Source organism: Stegostoma tigrinum, chromosome 7 (assembly GCF_030684315.1).
Source record: "Stegostoma tigrinum isolate sSteTig4 chromosome 7, sSteTig4.hap1, whole genome shotgun sequence".
NCBI lineage: Eukaryota > Metazoa > Chordata > Chondrichthyes > Orectolobiformes > Stegostomatidae > Stegostoma > Stegostoma tigrinum.
In genome coordinates, this window is record NC_081360.1 from 6,593,135 (window position 1) to 6,610,898 (window position 17,764).

A 17,764-nucleotide genomic window follows, 5' to 3' on the forward strand; every position below is an offset into this window, starting at 1 on the left:
TGGAGGCAGCAAAGGAGGGATTATTGTCAGGGGTTGGGGGAGAGGATGGTCAGGGTCATGGGGCGAGGAAGTGGGGCTGTCAGTATCGGGGGGGGCCGGGGAAGGGGCTGGTCAGTGTCATGGGGCGGGGTTGAGCAGTGTAAAGGTTTGGGGAGGGAAAAGGGGTGTGGCCTGGCTTTATTGTGTGTGTGTGTTGGTGAGGGGAGGGGAATGTTTTGTCGTCCAGAGTGTGAGTTTGGCAGGGAGTTACCTATCGGGTAAATTCAGTTCCCCTGTTTGGACATTGGTTACAAAAGAGATTGAGGCCGCTTGGCCTGCTGTATCCATGCTAGCCCCCTCTTAAGAACACCTCATCCCATTCACTGCCTCTTCCCCGTGACCCTGCAGTGTTGTTCACTTCAGATGAGAGTCTGTTGTCGTGTTTAAAGCTCTGGTCGACCCTGACTCCAGACGGCTGTCAGGGCAGAGTCTCCCTGGATCCCAGCCACTCACCATAGCCTCATTTCCCGAACATCCTAAGCCTGCACCCTCCTGGTCCTCCCAGTCTGTGATCCTTCTGGATTTTCAACCCCTCCATCTCCCCTCCTGTCATATCCCTCTACACCAGAGAGGTGGGCTGTGGTGGGGGAGAGGCTGATTGGTCAACCCCATACACCCCCACAACACCCTGCCCCGAAATCTCCAAATTCCCTTGCCCCCACAATCCTACACCACCACCCCCACAGAACTCTGTGTGGTGTGAATTGTATCTTTCCCCGTTTGTATACGGACCTTGTGAGATGCACTGGGGTCTAGGCAGCTTCCACCTTCAGCTGTGGTTCAGAGACCAGGAGTTGCCTGAAGTTCCTTCCACTGCTCTACGTTCACAGGCTCATCATGTAACCCACCCAACCACTCCCCTGCCCCGAGGAACAGTGAGTGCGATAGCTGCACCTCCCCATAGTCCTTTTGACAGTTGTGCTCCCCATACTTGACACATGTTCCTCTCACTGTCCCCCTCCCTGCAGAATTGATATCCATCGAAGAGAGAATGCAGGATCCGCAGAGAAAGCCATCACCATTCACTCCACATCAGAGGGATGTACAGCCGCGTGTCAAATGATTCTCAAAATCATGCACAAGGAGGCACTGGAAACCAAATTGTAAGTAGCCAGTGAGCATGACTGGTATCTTAGTGTTTGCTGGAATTTGTGCAACAGCTTCATTCTCAATTCATGTCTGTCTGCACTATCTCTCTCAATCCCCCAATCTCCTTAATTCTTCCATTCTTCTCACTGTGTCCCTCAGTGTCCCACTTCCCATGCATCTCCCACTCTCCTCAGACTCTCCTTCACTCCCCCCACCCTCCTCACTCCCTCTCACTGTCTTCACTCTTTCCCTCCAGCTACCACTCTCTGTCCAATTACCCCATTCTGCTCACTCACCTCCGCTCCCCTCACTATTTCAATTCCCCACTCTCCTCCTCGATCCCCCCACTCTCCTCACAGCCTGTCTCAATACCCCGTCCACCTCCATTTGCTCCCCTGTTTCTACCTGGACTTGCTATGGTTTCTGTGGGGCTGTCCCCCTCTGCTCTCTGGGGAGAGTTTCAGACATGTTGCTGATTATATGGTCATTTCACTCTTCTCATCTTTTAGAAGTCCTTCATTCCTCCCTCCCCCGCCCACCCCGGTAAACACACCTGGTGAAAAGCCCAGCTGTTTTGTCGCTTCCTTCCCTTGGTCTGATTTTTCATTTCTTTCAATGTTCCTGTCCCTCTCCCTCTCCTCTTCAGCGTCCAATCAAGTTCTCTCGGATTAGATTTTGATGCAGAGTCGATCTCCCTTTCCCAAGCCTCAGTTGAAACTAGATGAGGAAATTATAAATGCCGTCGTCATGTCCGCACAACACCTTGATCTGGGAAGCTCACCCTTAAACCGGAAAGTCGCCAGTGTCACTCGCAATGTTTGAGAGGGCCCCGTGCTTGCTGTGGGCAGTTACTGGAGTCACCTACTGGGACAGGGTGATCTTAAAGTAAGGGAACACTCAGGAGGCAGTGATCATAATATGGTAGAGTTCAGTCTGCAGTTTGAAAGAGAGAAGGCAAAATCGGATGTAATGGTGTTACAGTAAAATAAAGGTAATTACAGGGGCATGAGAGAGGAATTGACGAAAATCGACTGGAAGCAGAGCCTAGCGGGGAAGACAGTAGACCAACAATGGCAGGAGTTTCTGGGTGTAATTGAGGACACAGTACAGAGGTTCCTCCCAAAGAAAAGAAAGATTATCCGGGGTGGGATTAGACAGCCATGGCTGACAAAGGAAGTCAGGAAATATATCAAAGAAAAAGAGACAGCCTATAAAGTGGCCAAGAGCACTGGGAAATCAGAAGATTGGGAAGGCTGCAAAAACAAACAGGATAACAAAGAGAGCAATAAGGAAGGAGAGGATCAAATATGAAGGTAGACTAGCTATTAATATTAGAAATGATAGTAAAAGCTTCTTTCAATACATAAGAAACAAATGAGAGGCAAAAGTAGATATTGGATCGCTCCAAATTGATGCTGGAAGGCTAGTGATGGGAGATAAGGAAATAGCTGAAGAACTTAATAAGTACTATGCGTCAGTCTTCACAGTGGAAGACATGAGTAGTATGCCAACAATTAGGGAGAGCTGGGGGAAGAGTTGAGTTTGGTAGGCATTACAAAAGAGAAAGTGCTAGAAAAGCTAAAAGGTCTAAAAATTGATAAATCTCATGACCCCAATGGGCTACATCCTAGAGTTCTAAGGGAGATGGCTGAGGAAATAGTGGAGGCTTTGGTCGTGATCTTTCAAAAGTCACGAGAGTCAGGGAAAGTCCCAGATGATTGGAAAATTGCTGTTGTAACCCCCTTGTTTAAGAAAGGATCAAGGCAAAAGATGGAAAATTATAGGCCGATAAGCCTAACCTCGGAAGTTGGTAAAATTCTAGAATCCATTGTCAAGGATGAAATTTCTAAATTCCTGGAAGTGCAGGGTCAGATTAGAACAAGTCAGCGTGGATTCAGTAAGGGGAGGTCGTGCCTGACAAACCTGTTAGAATTCTTTGAAGAGGTGACAAGTAGGTTAGACCAGGGAAACCCAGTGGATGTTATCTATCCAGACTTCCAAAAGGCCTTTGATATGGTGCCTCACGGGAGCCTGCTGAACAAGGTGAGGGCCCATGGTGTTCGAGGTGAGCTACTGGTTTGGATTGAGGTTTGGCTGTCTGACAGAAGGCAGAGAGTTGGGATAAAAGGCTCTTTTTTGGAATGGCAACCGGTGACGAGTGGTGTCCCGCAGGCTTCAGTGTTAGGGCCGCAGCTGTTCACCTTATACATTAATGATTTGGATAAAGGGACTGGGGGCATTCTGGCGAAGTTTGCCGATGATACAAAGACAGGCAGGTAGTACTGAGGAGGTGGGGAAGCTGCAGAGAGATTTAGACAGTTTAGGAGAGTGGTCCAGGAAATGGCTGATGCAATTCAATGTGAGTAAATGTGAGGTCTTGCACTTTGGAAAAAAGAACACAGGCTTCGACTATTTTCTAAATGGTGAGAAAATTCGCAAAGCAGAAGTACAAAGGGATCTGGGTGTGTTGGTCCAGGATTCTCTAAAGGTTAACTTGCAGGTAGAGTCCGTGATTTAGAAAGTGAATGTAAAGTTGTCATTTATCTCAAGAGGGTTGGAATATGAAAGCAGTGATGTGCTTCTGAGGCTTTATAAAGCTCTAGTTAGGCCCCATTTAGAATACTGTGTCCAATTTTGGGCCCCACACCTCAGGAAGGTCATAGTAGCCCTGGAGCATGTCCAGCAGAGATTCACACAGATGATCCCTGGAATGGTAGGTTTAACGTACGATGAACGGCTGAGGATCCTGGGATTGTATTCATTAGAGTTTAGAAGGTTGAGGGGAGATCTAATAGAAACTTACAAGATAATGTATGGTTTAGAAGGGGTGGACGCTGGGAAGTTGTTTCCGTTAGACGGGGAGACTAGGACCCATGGCCACGGCCTTAAAATTAGAGGGGGTAAACTTAAAATGGAAATGAGGAGACATTTGTTCAGCCAGAGAGTGGTGGGCCTGTGGAATTCATTGCTGTGGAGTGCAGTGGAGGCCGGGACATTAAATGTCTTCAAGGCAGAGATTGATAATTTCTTGATCTCGCAAGGAATCGAGGGCTACGGAGAGAGTGCAGGGAAGTGGAGTTGAAATGCCCATCAGCCATGATTCAAATGGCGGAGTGGACTTGATGGGCCGAATGGCTTACTTCCACTCTTGTGTCTTATGGTCTTATGGACTGGACACTTGGACAAGTTTTGGGTTTGAAGAGAAAACAGTGCAGATTCAGCAGAGTAACAACAAGGCGAAGATGAGAGCACAGGCTATATTGATGGCAATAGCAGATTATCGGGTGACCTGTTTTAGATTCCCTATAACCCACACACTCCTGAACACTATGTTCAATTTAGCATGGCCGATCCACTGAGCCTGCACGTTTTTGGACTGTGGGAGGAAACCAGAGGAAACCCACACTGACACGGGGAGAATGTGCAGACTCCACACAGACAAGTCGCCCGGGTCCCCGGTGCTGTGAGGCTGCAGTGCTAACCACTGCGCCACCGTGCCCCTTGTTTAATTCAGTATCTCAAACACTGAGGAGAATGGGGGGACACGTTTGATCAGTGTCCTCTGGCCCTCAACCCTACCACCCTTGGTTACAGTTTCTCCTTTGTCTACACTCTCTCTCTCTCTCTCTCTATACCTCCTCTCAGCCTTCTTTTGTCCGAGGAAAACAGTACCAAACCTGTCCAACCTATCCGTGTAATCAAAGTGCCACATCCCTGGAACCGTTCTTTCTGTCCTTTCTTGAATGCATTCATATCCTCCTAATATGGCACCCAAACCATGAAGCCATAGGCCACACAGCTAAGACCAAACCAGTGTTTTATAACATTCGCAGTAACATCCTTGCTTTTGCACTCTCGTCTCTATTTATAAAGCCTATGATCCCATCTGTTTTATTAAACAATTTCTCAACCTTCCAGCTTTGATGATTTGTGCACATACACCGCCATGTCATTCTGCTGCTAGACTTCCCTTTCGACTTGTGTCCTATGTGTTCTACATCCTTCCTTATACTTCCTGCTAAGATCCATAACTTCATATTCCCTGCAATAATATTCATCTGACAACTGTCTGGCTATTCTACTGGTCCATCTCTGTCCATGAAAAGCAATAATTAGCTTTCTCACGGTTTATAACAACTTGCAAGTTTTGAAAATTGTGTCCTACATCCTTATCAATTGTTGGTCATTGTTATGGACCAGACTAAACACCCTCAAAATATCTGAAGAAGTAACCTAGACCCTAATTTCTTATTTTAAAGGCAAGTGCCAGATGTTGCATTCCAGATGTGATTAAATCGGTCAAACTACTCAACTTGAAGCAAAATACACTATATAGGGCAGCACAGTGGCTCAGAGGTTAGTGCTGCTGCCTCACAGCACCAGGTACCTGGGTTCAATTCCACCCTCGGGTGACTGTCTGTGTGGAGTTTGCACATTCTCCCTGTGTCTGCCTAGATTTTCCCTGGGTGCTCCAGTTTCTTCCCATAGTCCAGACATGTGCGGGTTAGGTGGAATGGCCATGGTAAATTGCCTGTCATGTCCAGGGATGTGCAAGCTAAGTGGATAAGCCATGGGAAATGAAGGGATAGATCAAAAGAGTAGGGGGTGTGCCCGGTTGTGATACTCTTCAGACAGTTGGAGTAGAACCCAATGGAACAAATAGCCTACTTCCGTACTGTAGGAATTCTATGATTCATACACTATTTTTAAAATACAGGAAAAGAAAGAAATGGAATAACTTAACTCCAAGGGAAAACTTAACAGAATAGTAGATTATTTAACTACTAAACAGTAACTGTTCCAATATTGTAACATCCCATAAATACACCCTTGGCAATAGCAAATTGAGTAAAACAGATTGTCTCATATGCAACTGTAGCAGCAAAAAGAGATTCCCAGCTTTTATCTGTAATGGAAAGTGGAGGAACAGCTTCCACATCCAGCTTCAAGACCCCTGCAACTGCAGAAAGATAAAACTAAAAATCTTGGTTCTGTGGGAGGCTGGTCCACTCATTCAGGCAGTTTCTGTTGTTCCAAATTTTAAAAAAAATGCAGGGCCTCACAAGCTTCATTGGCTTTGAGCAGACTGCTCGGTATCTCTTTCTCAATTTCTCTTCATTAAAAAAAAGCCAAGACAAATTGCACTTCTTAAAGCCAAAATTATCATCACAGTCATGAATACTGAGCAAGAAAAGCATTAGTTCCTGCTCTCAGCCCATGGGAAGCTCACTGATTATTTTCCTTCGGCATAAATAAATGACCATTCACTGCCACTCTGTCTTTCTTGAATCCCTACAGTGTGGAAACAGGCCCTGTGGCCCAACAAGTCCATACCCAGACCATCCACCTAATCTACACACTGCAGGCAATTTAGCGTGGTCAGTCCATTAAGCCTGCACATGTTTGGACTGTGGGAGGAAACCCACACAGACATGGGGAGAATGTGCAAACTCCACACAGACAGTCACCCGAGGGTGGAATCGAACCCAGATCCCTGGCACTGAGAGACAGCAGTGCTAACCACTGAGCCACCGTGTTTTGTCCCTCAGTCAAAGTTGTACCCGTGTTGCCACCTCTGTCTGTTTCATTCCGTGGGCTGCACCTTTTCTGGCAACCTTGCTCTCACGCACTGTGTCAAACACCCTTTGGGAAGACCACAACCAGCGCATTACCCTCACCTGCCCTTCCTGTTGTTTCATTGGAAATAAATTAATTAAATATTTCATTAGAAAGTGCTGGCTTTCTTTCATTAGTCCACACTTGGTCAACCCTTGGTGGGGTGGGAAATGGATTGCTAAAAGATTTGGCACCATGAGGGATTTATTTGGATTTATACATGCGGTGCTTTGTTTTGAATAAGGGTTATCGCAGAATGTGTTGAAATGCCAGTCTGAGTGGGTGGAACAGGCCAGAGGTGCAGAATGACCTCCTGTTATAATGTTCTATCAAGCACTCCCAGGACAAGATGGATTAGGTGCCGAGTAAAGCCCCCTTTTGCACTGCCGCAGCAAAGAGCCTCAGGCTACAACTCAGTCACACCAGTGCAATGCCCACTCCTTGGGTGTCTCATTGTGGAGGGTGGGAGGAAATCTGTGGACATGACTCTCTGTGTGTGCAATGATTGTCCATGCATTTTAGTGCTGACGAGATCCCGTTGAAAATCCTCGCTCACAATGGTTTCGTGGGACGGCTGATTGGCAAAGAGGGACGTAACCTGAAGAAAATGGAACAGGAAACAGAGACCAAAATAACCATCTCTCCGTAAGTTTGCCAGGTTATGGAGCTGGACACAGAACCTGCACAATCTGGGCTGTGAGGATTTTAAAGAGAGCTTGGGTTTGTGAGGCCAGTGTTTTGATTTTTGTTTTCTCTGATTGTCTGAACTATAACCTGTTGCCTGTCTTCCATCTGAGCCCCGTCTCCATCACCGAACCGTCAAACACAGATAGATTATATTCAGGATAATAAAATGTGAGGCTGGATGAACACAGCAGGCCAAGCAGCATCTCAGGAGCACAAAAGCTGATGTTTCGGGCCTAGACCGGGCCTAGGCCCGAAACGTCAGCTTTTGTGCTCCTGAGATGCTGCTTGGCCTGCTGTGTTCATCCAGCCTCACATTTTATTATCTTGGAATTCTCCAGCATCTGCAGTTCCCATTATCTCTAGATTATATTCAGCATGGGTTGGACAAAGTAAAGCCCCCTCCCGTGCTCTGAACTGTCACATCAGACCCCTCCCAAGACCCAGTTTAGGATGCAGAGTCACGGACCGTGTGACATAGCGTGGACACAATTCTTTTGGCATTCATTGATGCACAATGAAGAGATGTTATGTTACTGGAAGGGGGTGTTCCTAGAAAATGTGGGGTTTTTGTTGTTGGGGTGGAAAGGGTGGTTTCGGGGAGGGGAGAAGTTGGGGGAGATTTTAAACAAGAAGGGAAGAGAATATTTGACAAACGTCGCTCCTTGTGTGCCCACACCAGGAAACACAGGGCACAGTCCAAACTGAACTGGGGAGGGGGTGGTGGGCGGAGGGTAAGGGTGATGGGATGGGACCCTCCTACCCCTCCTGGCTGTGAGCCCCCCACAGTGCAGCTTAAAGGGGACCGCTTTCGGACAGTCACGGAGTGGTGTGACGGATGCGTTATCAGAGGTGCGCTCACAGCAGCAGAACGTCGGAGAGGCGTGTGGTGTCGGGTGCGTCTGCATTCTAAAAGCATCTTTGTTGTGGCTGGCCAGGTTACAGGACTTGATGCTGTATAATCCAGAGAGGACCATCACTGTAAGGGGCAGCATTGAAGCCTGCTCAAAAGCTGAAGTAGAAATTATGAAGAAACTCAGAGAGGCTTATGAAAATGACCTTGCTGCTATGAATGTAAGTTCCATTTGGAGGGCTTTGCCTATTGTAACCGAGGGGTTCACTGAGAAAGCTTGCCTTTTCATATTGCATCCAGCTCAGACAGTTTACAGAAGCAGAGAGGTTTGGAGTAGGAGCAGGCAGGAAAATGGAATAACAGGCATGGTGGGGTCAGCCGTGACCTGACAACGGGAGAGAGGGACTAAATGGCTGAGTGCTAATTTGTTTGTGTATGACTATACTGCTGCTCTGTCAGAGCTACTGGGTTAAAACAGAGTCATAGAGATCCACAGCACGGAAAAAGGCCCTTTGGCCCATCGCGTCTGTGCTGGTCAAAAACAACCACCCAGCTGTTCTAATCCTGTATTCCAGCAATTGTCCCAAAACCTTGTACACAGTGGCATCACAAGTGTGCATCTAAATATTGCCGAAGTGTTATGAAGGTTTCTGTCTTTGTGACCTTTATAAGCAGCGAGTTCCATATTCTTACCACTGTCTGGGTGAAAAGGTTTTTCCTCACTTCTTCTTTAAATCTTCTGTCAGTTTGTCATCTAAAATCTGTGCCCCCCCGGTCACTGATTCCTCCATCAAGGGGAAAAGTTTGTTTCTACCTACCATATGAATGCCTCTTATAATGTTATACATCTCGATCATGCCCCCTTTCAATCTTCTCAGTTCTGAGGTAAACAACCTCAGTCTACCCAATCAGTCTGCATAACATCAAGGCTGCATTCGACCGAATGTGGCATCAAAGCGGAGCCCCAGCCAAACTGCAATCAATGGGTATCAGGAAGAAAACTCTCTGCTGATTGGAGTCACACCTGACATGCAGGAAGGTGGTTATTGTTGTTGCTGGAGGTCAGTCACCTCAGCTCCAGGACATCCCTGCAGGAGTTCCTCAGGGCAGTGTCTGAGGCCCACAACCATCTTCAACTGCTTTGTCAATGACCTTCTGTCCCAGCATCGGGTCAGAAGTGGGGATATTTGCCGATGATTGCACAGTGTTCAGCATAATTCGCAACTCCTCAGATGCTGAAGCAGTCCATGTCCAAAAACAAAGAGACTTGGACAGTACCCAGGCTTGGGCTGTGTAGTGATTGGAACTAGGTGGAACCAAGTAACATCCATGCCACTGAAATGCCAGGCAATTTACCATCTCCAACAAGAGACACTCTAACCATCATCCCTTGACATTCAATGGTGTTGCCATCACTGAATCCCCCACTATCAACATCCTGGGAGTTACCAGTTATCAGAACCTCGACTGGACTCACTGCATAAATATAATGCCCTCCAGAGCAGGTTAGAGGCTAGGAATACTGCGGCAATTACCTCGTGTCTTGACTGCCCAAAGTCTATCTACTTTCTACAAGGCACAAGACAGGAGTGTGATGGAATAGTCTCTAGTTGACTGGATGGGTGCATCTCCAACAACATGGAAAAAAAAGCTTGATATCATGCAGGACAAACAGCCCATTTGATTGGCATCACACCCATAAATATTCACACCCCTCCTCCTGCTCCCTCAGTCAATTTGTTCATCCTCCCCTACCCCCCAGACTTCCTCTCCACTCTCTGTGCACTTGCTAACTTGCTCTCTGCTCTTACCTCCCTTCACACTCCCATCCCCCTCATCTCCCGTCCCCCTCATCTCCCTGCCTTCTCTGCCCTCCCCTTTCTTCCACCTGTTCCTTGGCCTCCCCTGTCCTCTCCCTTCCCCTCAATTTCCTCTCCTGATCCTAGTCTTCACCTCCTTTTTCCTTCCCTCCTCTTACATCCTCTTCCCTAATCTCTCATCCTTTCCACTCCTTCTACTCCCATCCTCCCTCGCCTCTCACACGCCTTCCATCTCCTCTGCTGTCTTTCCCTCCTCATCTTCCTTCCCCCAACCCCTGTCCTTAGTGCCCACATCCCTTTAACTTTCTCCTCCTCTACCCTCCACCTTTCCTCCCGTCCTCTACTCCCCCTCCTCCTGTCTTCTCTTGCCCTCTTCCCACCTCCCCTCTACCCACCTCCCCTCTACCCTCCAATTGTTCCCCCTCTTTCCATCTCCTACTGCCTCCCCAGACCCCTATCCCCATCCCTCCCAACCTCCTGCGCTCACCTCAGCTCTCCATCCCTACTATCTCTACCTTCCTGCTCCTCTGCCGTCCCCTACTCTCCTCCACTCCCTTCTCACCCCCACCTCCCTGTCTCTCCTCCACCTTCCCCTCTCTCCCCTCCTCTCCCCCATTCTCTGCCCTCTCCACCCCATCCTCTCAGCCCTTCCTCTCCCACTACCCATCCTCGCTTCCCATCTCCTCTACTCCCTAACCTCTCCTCTTCCTTCCCACCCCTCTTTCACACTTGCCATCTCCTCTCCACCCCTCCCTCTCCTTCTCCCCTCCACTCCTTCTCCCTTCTCCCCTTCTGTCCCCTTTTCCTCTTTCCCTATTTCTTCTCCCAGTTCCCCTTCTTCCCTGTTCCCCCATTCCCCTTCTCCCGTCTCCTCCTTTCCCTTCCTGTGTAGTTATTGTAATGAGGTCAGTCAAGTACACCTCATAGAATATGAGTCCCCTGATTGGGGCTGTTAATCTGATCCAATCAGGGAGCCCTCACTGACAGATATAAACAGGACTGTCAAGACATCCTGTTCACTTTGAGATCTGGTCTGAGGGAGCTGGATCGGTGTCAAAGACTCTCCATGTGTAAATAAAGGGTGACGGAACACGACGTCCTGCACTCCACTCCACATCACCTTAGCAATGGAACGCAAAAGAGAAAAAAGATCTCCCAAAGTTCGCGCCAGTCTGTCTCGCTGGAATATTCTGTTGAGGTCATCGTTGCTTAGCCTCAAAGGAATTGTGTTTGAAATTTGTGCCATTTGCTCATCTGACGTGCAAGGATGAGTTTAAAATGAGCTCTTACCTACTCGAAAGAGGCATCATCATCAGCCTGTTGCCATGGCACAGAATGTGCATCTTTTCTTTTTCAGTGCGATGGCTGAATAATGTTGCAAAGCATTCTGTACAAGTTTGAACACTTCCCCTGATGTCGCGTGGGTTGCACTTGTTACAAGAGAGAAACTTGCAGATAGGCTCGCTCCCGTTTGCTGAACCGCTGCCAGATTTTGCATCGTGAAAGAACTAAAGGCCCTGGCTTGCACACACTGGACCTTGTGGACACAGCGTTTGCAGGATTTCCTGTCACATCACAGTGGCACAGTGGCTAGCACTGCTGCCTCACAGAGCCAGGTACCCGGGTTTTATTCCAGCCTCGGGCGACTGTCTGTGTGGAGTTCGCACATTCTCCCTTGTGTCTGCGTGGGTTTCCTCCCACAGCCCAAGGGTAGGTGGATTGGCCATGTTAAATTGCCCGTTGTGTTCAGAGATGGGTAGATTAGGTGGGTTATGGGGGGAATGGGTCTAACTGACATGCTCTGAGGTCCGGTGTGGACGTGTTGGGCTGAAGGGCCTGTTTCGCTCTGTAGAGATTCTATATCAATCTCAGAACTCATTTTAGTGAGGTTTCTACTCACTGAGATGAGCAGAGTTCATGCTAGGGTTCGCACACTTCCTGTTTCAAACACGGGGAAGCAGGAACCCACTTTGGTGTGGTAGACACACAGAATTATAAATTGGATGCCACAGAAAGGGGCCTTTCAGCTCATTGTCCCTGTTGCTAGCCCTTAAGTCGAATGGATCTGATTCCCAGCACTTTCTCATTTTATTCTGCACATTATATTTTTCTCCCTTCCTGGAAGCACATAAGAAGTGGGCCAAGAGTAAGCTATTCAGTCCATTTCAGCCTGTGACACTGGTCAATAACACTTGCATCTTTGTTGATTCCTCAGTATCCAAAAGTCTTGACAGTCTCTGAGTTGAATGTACTCAAGGACTAGGACAAGGGTCTCACTGCCCCTCGGAGCAGTGAATACCACAGATTTGCAAGACTCACAATTGAAATAAATGCTTCCAGTTTGAAACGATTGACACCTTATTCTAAGAATGCGACACCTGGGTATAAACTCCTCAGCCGCTGGACACGTCCTCCCAGTATTCACCCTGTTGAAGAATTTGTTTGCTTTACATCCTTCTAAACTTCTCAGAATCTGGACCTAACCTGCTCATGGGACGATCTGTCAGCAATCCAGTGAATCTTTGTTGTGTCCCCTTTAAGGCAAACATTTTATTTCTGTTTCCCGTCTGTTTCTAATTCCATGCAAAAAGCATTGAGTCCAGTTCCATAAGTCCTGATTTTGTGAATGAACCTCTTGTGTGACATCTTTTACTGAATGCTTAGTGAAAATGCAAAAATTTACTTACTAATCTAGTTAGCCATGACCCCACGTAACTCTTAACAGGTCTGTCAAACACACTGTCCCTTTTATAACTATGTATTTGTTTTGTTCTGATTTTCCAAATGCCCTGTCACTACATCGCAGATAATAAACTCTTAGCATCTCGCCTGATGTTGATATTGCATCAATAACGGGTCCATAATTCCCTGTTTTCACTCTCCTTTACTTCTTAAAAAGCAGGCAATTTTATCCAACTCTCTTTTGAAAGTTATTTTTGAACCTCCTTCCATCACCCGTTGAGGCAGCTCCTTCCAATCAAACTCTCAGTGTAACTCAAGAAAGCACTTCATGGTTCCCTCTCATTCCTTTGGAAATTGTCGAGAAATTCCTGCTCTCGAGTTCCGGTTGGTTCTCCTGAAAGCTGTTCTTAACATTTCTCTCAAACCTATTCCACAGTAAGCTGAAGATCTCCCATCACCTTCCACTGCCTCTCCTCATTCCTCTTACATTTTATTTTTGTCTGCCCAATTTAATTGTCCATATTCTCTTGAAGACAGTCTCCTAACTGTACATTGTACATTATGTGATATATGTTAATGCTATGGACGTGGTTAGGCAGGAAGTCACAGCAGCGACCCTAATACAAACTGCTGGGGCCACTACTTTACGCTTTCCTCCTGTACAAGAAAATGCAGTCTTAGAACACAATTTTCTGCTTTCTGTCCCAATCAGCTTTTTATCCACATTGTTGTTGCTCCTTTTAATCCCACTGGCTTCTTGTTTGCTGTATTGTTTGGCCCTTTGTCAAATGCTTTTTGAAAGCCTGACGAAGCAATATCAACTCCCCACCCCAGTCCCTTCACTAATCCTCTCTGTTACTTTCTGCAGTGCATCTAGTAGACGGTACACACTGCTGCTACTAGTGTCAGTGGTGGAAGGATTGGATATTGTGGATGGCAGCTTAAAATCCTGTGTGCAGCCTTCCTCCCAGAAAGAACACCTCATCCCCCCAGCATCCTTCCATCTCAGAGAGTACAGTAGGTGAGAGATGAAGTTACATGAAGTACAGGAGGCAAGTTCAACAGTTGGATGTGCGAAGTGGAGGGGTAATATCCCTACAGAGCTTAACAACAGTAATGCAGAGGCTCAGGATCAGAGACAGATCTGATCACTGCCTTGGTGTGCATGTATACCAGCCCCTTAAAGTATCAGGACAAGTGGAAAAAAGTGGTTAAGAAGACATGTTGGATAGTCGCCTGCATTAGCTGAGGCACAAGAGTTTGTAAGAGCAAGGGAGTTATGCTAGAACTCTATAAAACGTTGGCTAGGCCACAGCTAGATTTCGTGTGCAGTTCTGGAGTTTACGTTATCAGAGGAATGTGATAGTACAGGAGAGAGAGCAGAGGAAATTCACCTATTGCTTGGGCTGGAGAGTTTCAGTTAGGAAGAGAGATTAGATCGACTGGGGTTGTTCTCCTTAGAGCTGAGGAGTCTGAGAAGGGGCATGATGGACATGTAAAAAAATTATGAGGGTCATAGATAGGATAACAGGAAGAAAACTTTCCACCGATGGAAGGGTCAGTTTCCAAAGGACAGAGATTTAACGGAAGAGGAGGAAGATTTCGACAAGATGTGAGGAAAAATATTTTCACCCAGAGGGTAGTAGGAATCTGGAGCTCACTGCCTGTTGGGCTGGTAGAGACAGAAACCCTCATAACATTTGAGGTATTTAGATATGTACTTGCAATGTTAAGACATACAAGGCTATGGGCTGGATGCTGGAAAATGGGATTAGAATACTCAGGTAGTTGTTTTTGATTAGAACGGACACAATGGACAGAAAGACCTTTTCCTGTGCTGTAGATCTCTATGATTCTGTGTTCAGAGGGATAGTGATCCAAGAGGATTAGAGAGAGATCTGATCAGTGCCTGACCCTGATTGAGGAGGCTCCGAGGGAGAGCTGACCACTACCTGAAGCTCAGCCAGAAAGTCATAGATTGTTCTCCCGCCTCTCATCCTCATAATATGATCAAGTAGAGTCAGTACAGCTTCATGAAGAGGAAATCATTCCTGACATATTTAATACTGTCATTTCAGAAGGTGACAAGCAAGATAGATAGAGGGGAACCGGTAGATGTAATATATTTGCATTTTCAAAAGGCATCTGGCTGAAGTAATGCACATAGGGCTATTTAATAAGCTGACCATTGATGTTGGAGGTAATATATTAGCATGGATAGATGACTGGCTGACAAATAAATGACAACAAGTTGGGATTCCCTCTTGGAATTCCCTCCATAATGGCATTGTGGGTCTTCCTACAGCACATGGATTGCAGCAGTTAAAGAAGGCAGCTCACCACCATCTTCTCAGGGGCAGTTACAGGCAGGCAATAAATGCTGGCCCAGCCAGTGATGTTTATATCCAACAAGTGAATATATTTTAAAAAATGGATGGATTCAAGCTGGCAAACTGTAACTGGTGGTGTGCCACAGGGATCAGTGGTTGGGTTAAAATTATTTACAACACATATTAATAAGTTGCTGGAAGAAAGTGAATGTACTCTCACCAAATTTGTGGATGACACAAAAATACATGGAAAGGCAAGTGCCGAGGATCTGTTTACATTAGGTTCATGAGATGAAGGGTTTCTGTTGTTTCATGTGTACACTCCTCTGACCTCCCCTTTTCCCTCCGGATCATTCTGAGGTTAAATAGCAAATGTTCTGGGATAGTCGAGTTCCAGAGATTTATCCATTCTCAATAAGCTGTCTTCCGCGTTGTTCCCAGTAACTCACGTACATCATATTATTCTACTGCCAACGGGAGGTGATGGCCTAGTAGTATTATTGCTGGACTGTTAACCCAGATACCGAGCCAATGCTCTGGGGATCCGGGTTCAAATCCCGCCACGGCAGACAGTGGAATTTGAATTCAATAAATATCTGGAATTAAGAGTCGAATGATGATCGTGAATCCATTGCCGATTGTTGCAAAAGTCCCATCTGGTTCACTAATGTCCTTTTAGAGAAGGAAACTGCCATATTCACCTGGTCTGGCCTACATGTGACTCCAAACCCAGCAATGTGGTTGACTCTTAACTGCCCTCTGGCCAGTTAGGGATGGGCAATAAATGCTGCCTGGTCAGCGACACCCTCATCCCTTGAATGAATTTTAAAAAACTGTACCTTTCAAAGTTGCAAAGCCCAGTTGCTGATAAACAAAAAGGCTGAAGTCAATTAAGAGTTTAACTGCTGTTTGTTTAGATTGTGCATGCTCATCAGTTACAGGTCATCGTTCAGCAGCACCCAGCCTCTTAAAGATTGTGGCAATGTCAGCAACTACATGAGATGCATCACACACTGACTTAGGTTTCCGTGCGCTATTGGCTCTCTGTGTCCCTGGGCCAACAGTGAGTGAAGGCGCTATAGTTATGCACGGATGACTTCCACCCAGTCAACCTCACTGCCTCTGTCAATATTGGGTGAAGACAAAGACCATGGTTAACGTTGCCCTGTGGTCAAAAGGCGTAGCCCCAGTCACAGACACATGGTGGCCAGTTGTGTGTATGAGAAAGAGAGAGAGATAGAGATGAGGGGTTTAGGATCAAAGGCCAAGAAACCCAACAGATGTCAGTTGTTCCCAGCCTGGCTCACTCACCTTCTTTTGTTTTCAGCAACAAGCAAATTTGATCCCGGGGTTGAATTTAAATACCCTGGGGATTTTCTCATCCGGACTGCCAGTACTTCCATCGACAAGTCGGCCCCGTGGAGCTGCCTCTTCCTACAGTCCGTTCGCGGTGAGTCTCCTTCTGTCCCCCACTACGTCTAGTCACTCGAGGCAGCCAGGCATTCGTCGCTCTGAATCATGGGGGTCATGATCTCGCAATCCAACAGTGCATGCCCCCGCTGCAGGGTATCACCCCCCCCAGCTTCTCGCTACATCACAGTGTGGAGAAGGCACATGTTTCCCAGAGGCTCCTTTTGCCAGTTTGAGCTGGAGAATAAGGTCAGGTTATCGAGCTGGCTAAAGAACTGGATAATCGTTTGTGCCTGTGAGCGTCAGTCATTATCATTGTTGCTCAATGGGCTCCTGTCCTTTTGATTCCGGTCTGGCCGGACTGGCCATTCTGCCGATGTCTCCGCAGGACCAAATCCTCACACTGTCCTTCCCCAAATCTGACCCATGCATTGTCTAGCTATGACGATGAACTCTGTCTGCTACCCACCCACTGCCTGATGACACTGACTGTAGATTGCTCTAAGCTTAGCTGGAAGTGACATGAGTCTTAAGTTCAGGGGCAGGGGCAGCCTGCCTCATTGACCTCTTTTTGCAATTCAGTGATAGTCCAACTTGTATGGTTTAGGTTCACTGAGTAGAGGCTTTTCATTTATATACCGCCTTTCATGTCCATCTCAAGACATTGCAATGTGTTTCACAGCCAGTGAAGTACTTTGTGATACGATCAACAGAGTCCCACAAATAGCAAGAAAATTGAAACACAGCAACTTGAGCAGTGGATTTTTTTTAATATATCCCAAGCAGGAACCCCACGCCCCACCCTGCTGTGCTACATCAGCTTGGAATTCTGTGTTCATGTTCTGGAAGGCAAATTGATGACCTTGTGGGGATGTGGCTAGGGTAGCAATCCAGAGAATCTGTGCTAATGCTGCGGGCACACAGGCTCAAATCCCTCCGCCGCAGCAGCTAATAAATCTGCCATTAAAGCTGCTGTCAATATTGGAGACTGTGGCAACTAGCCCCAATTGTTGTAAAAATGAGTCTGGTTCAACAGTGTCCCTTAGGGATAGAAATCAGCTGTCCTTACCTGGTCTGGCCTGACATAACACGCAGCAGTGTGGTTGACCAAAATTGGTGGTACAGTGGACAATGAAGAACGTTATCTAAGATTACAAAGAGATGGTGGTTGCTCAGGTCAGTGGGCTGAGGAGTGGCAGATGGAGTTTAATTTGGATAAATGTGAGGTATTGCATTTTGGT

At 46.9% G+C, this 17,764-nt stretch overlaps 1 protein-coding gene across 11 annotated transcripts in view; it reads left to right on the forward strand.

Annotated features, from left to right (window-relative positions):
- The window catches only part of LOC125454194 (insulin-like growth factor 2 mRNA-binding protein 2), a 292,393-nt gene that overhangs the window by 89,918 nt on the left and 184,711 nt on the right, over window positions 1-17,764 (forward strand). For 9 of the 11 annotated variants that reach the window (XM_048534702.1, XM_048534709.1, XM_048534705.1 and 6 more), the window contains 4 exons: window positions 1,008-1,142; window positions 7,267-7,389; window positions 8,367-8,502; window positions 16,441-16,563. In XM_048534702.1, coding sequence (XP_048390659.1) covers window positions 1,008-1,142; window positions 7,267-7,389; window positions 8,367-8,502; window positions 16,441-16,563 — 517 coding nt within the window. The remainder of the gene's footprint in view (window positions 1-1,007; window positions 1,143-7,266; window positions 7,390-8,366; window positions 8,503-16,440; window positions 16,564-17,764) is intronic. The other 2 variants (XM_048534707.1, XM_048534708.1) reach the window with 1 other exon arrangement.